Source organism: Eptesicus fuscus, chromosome 7 (assembly GCF_027574615.1).
Source record: "Eptesicus fuscus isolate TK198812 chromosome 7, DD_ASM_mEF_20220401, whole genome shotgun sequence".
Classification (NCBI taxonomy): Eukaryota; Metazoa; Chordata; class Mammalia; order Chiroptera; family Vespertilionidae; genus Eptesicus; species Eptesicus fuscus.
Window position 1 is genome coordinate 99,515,147 of NC_072479.1, and position 7,115 is coordinate 99,522,261.

The 7,115-nt window shown below is 51.8% G+C and overlaps 1 protein-coding gene across 1 annotated transcript; it reads left to right on the top strand.

Annotated features, from left to right (window-relative positions):
- Positions 1-940: 940 nt before the first annotated feature.
- APOL5 (apolipoprotein L5) lies at positions 941-6,233 on the top strand. Its single transcript, XM_028150108.2, has 3 exons — positions 941-1,074; positions 2,323-3,232; positions 6,084-6,233. Exons 1-3 carry the CDS (start codon positions 941-943, stop codon positions 6,231-6,233), a joined length of 1,194 nt encoding a protein of 397 aa, XP_028005909.2.
- Positions 6,234-7,115: the final 882 nt, after the last annotated feature.

Consider the following 7,115-nt stretch of genomic DNA (forward strand, 5'->3'; position numbering starts at 1 on the left):
CCTAATTTTTTTTAGGAAAGATGAAGGATCCTGGGAAGAACAGAGGGGAGGTATGATAATTTGTGACAAAGTGTGCCTGGGTGTGGTGTCAACTTCAACTCTCCTCTCCTGTGACAAGAGTCAGCCTCCCTGGTTGATGGCACTCCGGGGAGGGGACCCAGGACAGCCGACTGCCTTTTGGAGGGTGTGTCCGTAGGCAGATGAGGGGAGTTCAGAGAAAGCCTCCTGCATTGCTGTTTTCCAAGTGCCTACAGCTCAAAACAGCGCGTGACCAAAGAGGCATCTTCGGGGTGACATAGTCTGCTGCCCGACACCGACCCGGTTAAACAAACAGCTAACCAGCCAGGGAACGCCTCCCTCAGGAAGGGCTGAGCAGGGACGGGGCAATCCTTCCGGGAAGGTAGATGCCGGGGGCTGGAAGGAACGCACGCTCACTTGCTTCCGAGTTTGCAATATTATAACTTAAATGGCCCTGATCGTCTTTGTGCCTATTGATGGGTTATTGGATGATTATCAGAAGATTCTTGTGACTGAATATGTGATAGCAAAAATTCAAAAGCCGCCCTACCCGGTTTGGCTCAGTGGATGGAGCATTGGACTGTGGATTGAAGGGTCCCAGGTTCGATTCCAGTCAAGGGCATGTACCTTGGTTGTGGGTACATCCCTAGTAGGGGGTGTGCAGGAGGCAGCTGATTCATGTTTCTCTCTCATCGATGTTTCTAATTCTCTATCCCTCTCCCTTCCTCTCTGTAAAAAATCAATTAAATATATTTAAAAAAATTCAAAAGCCACCAGAAACCTAAGAGATGCCCAGTTTGACTACATCCTAGTTCGCTCTGGGCATTGTCACGGTTTGAAATCATTAGGCAAAAAAATGATGTGCAACTTGTGAGACATTACAATTCTTGATGTGTTCTAACTTTGCTTACTTTGTTCCCAAATGTTATCATTAGATGGTCTACTTCACCAGAGCATCATTGAAGGTCTAGCCACCGTGACCACAGAAGACCTGCGCTGGCTCCTCTCTGACTGGCAGGCCTGGGAGACGGTGACGGAGCAGCTTCGTTTGGGAAGGTGATCCCAGGCAGTGAGGTCTGGGGGGGAAGCGCCAGGAGAGTCCTGTGCGGGCCGGGACCGGCTGGTGTGCTCGCTGCCGGAATCCCAGCACCGGGAAGGCAGCTGGCACGCACCGGGCCCGCAGAGACTCGATGGGGAGGGATGTCAGAAGCCGCTCCTGCTTCCCTGGGGAGGGGTCAGCTGGCCGGTCTACCTGAGGCCGCTGATGGCTTGCCGGGGAGCAGAGGGCTCTAACGCCATTGTCTACAGCTCCTCTGGGGCTTGGGGCTGCTTGGGCTCAGCCCGGTTTTCCTGCGAGCCCTGCCTCCTCTCCCACAGACACGCTCTCCGATATCCCACACCCAGGCCCCGTCCGTGGAACGAACCCGAGGGCCATACAAGTCAGACTCTCACGAGTCGTGGGAAGTCGACTGCAGCATCCGGCACAGCCCCACGGTGTCCACGTTGGAAGCCCCACGTCCTATGAGACAAGGCGCCTCTCCCGGCCTGTGAACACGCGAGCAGAGTAGAACCGCTGTTCCCAAACACGACCACCCTCTGTTAGAAACCTGCTTCCGGTTTCCAAAATACACGCGTGTCCGAGGGAATGGCCAGGAGCCCTCCCCTAGGGGAGAGGTGATATTTGGTGTCTCCCTGGAGGTCCCCCCACCTTTTTTTTTTTTTTAGAAATGTAGGTTATTTTACCATTTTTAAAAATGTGTCTAATACATGCACGTGATACAAAACTTGAAAGAAACAGGAGGGCAAGCAGTAAAAACAGTAAGTGTCCCTCAAAGCTTTGGCCCCAGGTGCCCAGTCCCTCCCCAGAAGCAACCACAATTTCCAGGCAGATCCCCTTTAAACAGAAAAAGTAGAAATGGAGACACAGCTTCCACAGGCTCTTAGGCTCCATTTCCCAGGACAGACCTGCTCACAGCCTGTGCAGACGCACACATTACGCACAGAGATATATTTATTAAGAAAAGACTTGGTGACGAAAGCCAGTGATGCGTTTATATTGTGTCTGACTCATCACATCGCTGCCACAGCCAGTCAGGCCGTGCAGAGGGCTCTTCGAGTTCCTGCCACCAAGGGGGCCAGGCCCGAGGGCCAGCCTCTGCCACACTGCTCCCCAATTGTACCTTGACTCCCAGGGTGCTGCTCCCCAAGTGTGTTCGAGAACTGAGATGACCTAGAAGTCTTTAGCCTCCCAGGTGAGCCTGTCCCCGAGTTGGGAAAACACGCGTGTGCTGTGTCCGCCCACAGGGATGAAGTCGATGTGCTGTACTATATGGTGGTCCAGGAGCTGATGCGACGGGAGGAAGGGTTCAGGCCATCTGGGAACTGGTCCCAGGAGGAGATGATGTTTCTCCAAGAGTTTCCCTGGCGGAAGCATCAGCTGGAAAAGACTATCAGTGAACTTCACAGCATCGCAGACCAAGTTGACACAACCCACAAGATGCTCACCAAGACCAGCCTGGTGGCCAGCTCCTCGGGGGCGGTGTCCGCTGTCATGACCATCCTGGGTGTGGCCCTGGCACCCGTGACAACAGGAGGGAGCCTGCTACTCGTAGCAGCAGGGCAGAGCCTGGGGTTAGCAGCTGCCACCACCAACATTTTGACAAATGTCTTAGAAAATAGGAGCAATTCGGCAGCAAGAGACAGAGCCAGCAGACTGGCGAGTCTCCCCACAGACCCGGAGGCTGGAACTGGGGGAGGGACACGTTTCTCTGATGGGAGTTTGGTCGGGAGGTGTATTAACGCTTTCGGGAGCATCAGGCAGCTTCGTGCCTTCCAGAGGGCCCAGGCCAACCCTGGCTTCATTGCGAGGGTCAGGAACTTTGTGGCCACAAGGCGTGTGCCCTTCTGGAGGGCCGCAGGGGTGCAGAGAGCGGCGGGGGCGCCTGCTCTGGCTATGACCCGCGCTGCCCGGATGCTGAGCGTAGCTGGGGCTGGCTACTTCCTCATGCAGGACTTGAGAAGCATCCAGGAGAACTGGAGGCACCTGGAAGAGGGGGCAAGGACGGAGACGGCCGAGGAATTGAGGACACTCGCCCGGGAGCTGGAGCAGGAGCTGGACCGGCAGTCCCAGCGCTACAGGCTGACCATCCAGAGGCTGAACCAGGAGGGGGGAAGAAGGGCAAGGCCGCCGAGGATGAGTGGGGATGCTAACCAGGTAGGCATGGAAACAGACACATAATCACAACTGCCTTTCCAGAGAGGACTTTCCCACACTCCTCCCTTAAATGAGGTCCCTCCCGCTAGTTCCAGCATCCTGTGCTTTTCTCCCAAAGCGCTGACCATGCATTTCTGAAATCTGTTTGTTAGGTGCTGGCTGTCTGTCTTTCTGCAGAGCGCCGGCAGGTGAGTAGGGCTGGGCACACGGCAGGTGCGCCTAGTTGTGTTGAATGACGTGAGTGGCATTTCATGACAAAGGTGACACTTCAAATGAGCTGGGAAAGGATCTTTACTTGAAGAGGAGTTTGTATTCCTAGACTCTCTTATTCAGAGACATTAACTATTTGTAGAAAATGAAAACGACTATCAGGAAAAGAAGCAGAATTTCAAAATTCCTCCTTAATTCTACAGAGAGGGTGGGATGGGACCAGATAGCAAGGCCACTGCCTGAGACGCTGGAAAGAGACACAGAAGACTGTGAGGCTCATAAATTCATTCATTCATTCACTCATTAGTTCATTCACTGACCCATTAATTGGGGCCTGTGACGGGGCCAAGGACAAAGAAAGTGTTCCAAATCTCGTCTGCATGTTGAAATCTCCTGGGAAGCCTTAACACACACCGATGAGTGGGTCTAAATGATGGGGGGTAGGACCCGAACTTTGGACATTTTAAAGGCTCTCCTAGTGATTCTGTGTGTGGCGAGTTTGGGACCCCCTGTTTTAAGGGGGGGGGGGCCTTTCTTCCCATTCCTCTACAGTCGAACCTCATTTCTCAAACGTCTCCCATCTCCAACAACCTGGTTCCAGGCCAACTTATTCACAGAAAAAAAAGTCTCCCTTGTGGACCAAAATTTTCATTTTCGAACAGACAACCCTTTCAAGTGAGGTATCAGCATGACAAAAGGCTTCTGGCAGGCAACAGGCAAAGGAGAGAATGCTTTGGTTGCTGGCAATTAGCATAATTTTAAAACATAAAGAAGCCATCAGCCTAGGCTGGTTTGATGCAGAGGATAGAGCATCAGCCTGCAGACTGAAGGGTCCTGGTTCAGTTCTGGTCAAGGGCATGTGCCCGGGCTGCGGACTCGATCCCCAGAGTCTCTCTCATCATTGATGTTTCTCTCTTTTTTCCTCTCTGAAATCAATAAAAATGTATTTAAAAAATAAAATAAAAAGGCCATCAATTAGCTAATGCTAATGTTGCTAAGAGTGTGAAAGTGCTCACAAAATAGCAATCACAGGCAACTGAATAGGTAGAAAAACGGTTGTGGATCGGATAAAGGAAAAGCAGTTAGCCTGTGATAGCATTTCAGAGGCAGTGATATATAAAAAATTCCTTTAAGATTAGTAGGGGTTGGTTTGGTAAATTTAAGAGAAGAAGTGTTTATAAATTAAACAGTATATTAGACATAGCCTAATATATATAAAGCCAGGGGCCGTCATGACCTAAACGACCAGACGGACAACCGAACAGCAGGCTGCATGGGGCAACCAGGCCGGCAGGGGGTTTAGTGAGGGACGACCAAACGACTGAATAGCAGGTTGCGTGGGGTGACCAGGCCGGCAGGGGGGTTAGTGAGGGACGACCAAACGACTGAACAGCAGGCTGCGTGGGGCAACCAGGCCGGCAGGGGAGGAGCAGTTGGGGGCAACCAGGCCGGCAGGGGGGGCAGTAAGGGGTGACCAGTCTGGCAGGGGGGACAGTTGGGGGCGACCAGACTAGTTGGGGGACAGTAAGGGGCAACCAGGCCAGCAGGGGGGGCCATTGGGGATGACCAGGCCAGCAGGGGGGGCAGTTGGGGGCGACCAGGCCAGTAGGCAGAGGCAGTTAGGGTGATCAGGCAGGGAGGCATGTGAGCAGTTAGGAGCCAGCAGTCCTGGATTGTGAGAGGGATGTCTGACTGTAGATGGTAATTGGACATCCCCCAAGGGGTCCTGGATTGGAGAGGGTGCAGACTGGGCTAAGGGGACCCTCCTCCTGTGCACTAATTTCATGCACTGGGCTTCTAGTACTGTATATAAGAAAGGTTGAAACAGGGAATCATTTGGGGGTCTGGAACGGATTAACTCAATTTACATTATTTCTAATGGGAAAAAATGATTCAATTTTTGATCACATCGCTCTTGAAAGGCCTTCTGGAATGGATTACGTTTGAGAAACAAGGTTCCACTGTACATCCATATCCTTTTACCCATCGGGTACATTTTCCAGCTTCTTAATAACCCAGAGGCAGATTTGGGGGGTAAACTATTCTATACGAGGATTCATATTCTGAAGGGTCTTGCCCACCCTTCCCTTGCCCGTCTTGGAGCAAGCACAAGCTCGGGCCAGGTGCCTGCAGGGCACGGAGGATCCCGTGAGAGAAGACAGTCTCTGTCCTCATGGTACTTGAGGAGGGACAGACCCCAGATAAGCCATTAACGAGGAGGAGAGGTAATGGAATGGCACAAGGAGGACAGGGTGGTGGGTACTCCCAGGGCAGGTGGGAGCAGGGGGAGGTGGGGAGGAAGCCCCAGGCGGTGAGAGAAGTGGGTGTCTTCTGTTTCTGCTCCGTGGACATGCATTCTGCCTGTCCTTGCTGGTCACCTCACTAGTCCCTCTGCACATGGCCTGTGTGCATTTCCAGCCAGAGGGGCCAGACATTAAGCTCTTCAAAGCACAAGTGTTATTCAGCACCTGTGTGCCGGGCACATGTGGGGCCCAGCTGTGAACCAGACCGACGGAGGCTGCCGTGTAGGTGGGAGAACTACCTCCTCAGCCCCGTGAGAGCTGGACGCCCACACGAACCTGTGTGAGATCCCAGTCATTCCACGGAAGTGACTGACCCCTTCCTTCTCCTTTCGCCCTAGTTGGTGAGGCTGGCCCTAGCAGAGGCAGAACGCACGTCTTCAACCAGGAACAGGTCTGCCTGCGACGGGGTGCCCCGAGGGGGTGCTAGGAGACCTGCAGCGCTGTGCGGTAACCCCCAGGGACTCCGGAAATACCAGGGACCAGACTAGGTTTGCAAGAGATCAGACGCTCTGTGGGGACAGACAGGGTTAGAGTCCAAGGAGACCTAAATATACATGTCAGTTTCGACTGGGGCTGAGACACATTTAGAACACGTGTATTTTCCAAATGGTATGTAATTACACAGTACAATTATAATCAAATGGGAAAACCCTTGTTTTACAATAAACTATGCTCTGCTCCCCTGCCCCCCCCTTCACGCGGTCCCCACCCCGTCACTACAGTCACGCCATGCACGCAGTCTTTGTTGCTCACGCTTAGGTAGGATCTACATTCCCGTGGCAAGGAGAAGTCAGCGATTGGAGAAAAGCCGTTCCCGGGAGGAAGTTACCCCTTTATAGCAGCAGAATTTATAACTGAAAAATGGGACACGATTAAAATGTTCCAACACCAGGAGACTGGTGCGATACAAGCTAGTCATCCACTAAGAGACTATTATGTAGCCATCGAAACGATGCTCAGTAGTTGGATTAACATGGAAAATGTTTTATCAAGTTAGGTGAGAAAAGCAGAATGAAAATTATCTATATACTTCCTCACCTTTTACCTAACCAGAGGAAACACATCTCTCAAGCCTGTGTGTAGAAACACACACACACACGCACGCGCGCACACACGCACAGCGAGATCACACCGTGGCTATCTTTATTTAGAGGGAATTTTGGTTACTGTTCCCTTCTTCTCTTTGCCTTTCTGTACTTTTCAAGCTTTCTATTATGTGAATTACTGTTTTATAAAATGAAAAAAAAACCCATTTTAAATATTTACATCAAAATTAAACAGCCTGCTGTTCTTAAATTAGCTTCTTAAATCACTGGAATGAATAGTCTCCTCATGGCTGAATGCAGCCGAAGTGGGAGAAGAATGAGTGT

Excerpts from the sequence above, each read along its gene's own strand:
- APOL5 (XM_028150108.2), top strand. The coding sequence starts at position 941 with ATGTTATCATTAGATGGTCTACTTCACCAGAGCATCATTGAAGGTCTA. Across the intron at positions 1,075-2,322 it reads GAGCAGCTTCGTTTGGGAAG|GGATGAAGTCGATGTGCTGT; the intron begins GTGATCCCAGGC and ends GTCCGCCCACAG. Across the intron at positions 3,233-6,083 it reads TGAGTGGGGATGCTAACCAG|TTGGTGAGGCTGGCCCTAGC; the intron begins GTAGGCATGGAA and ends CTTTCGCCCTAG.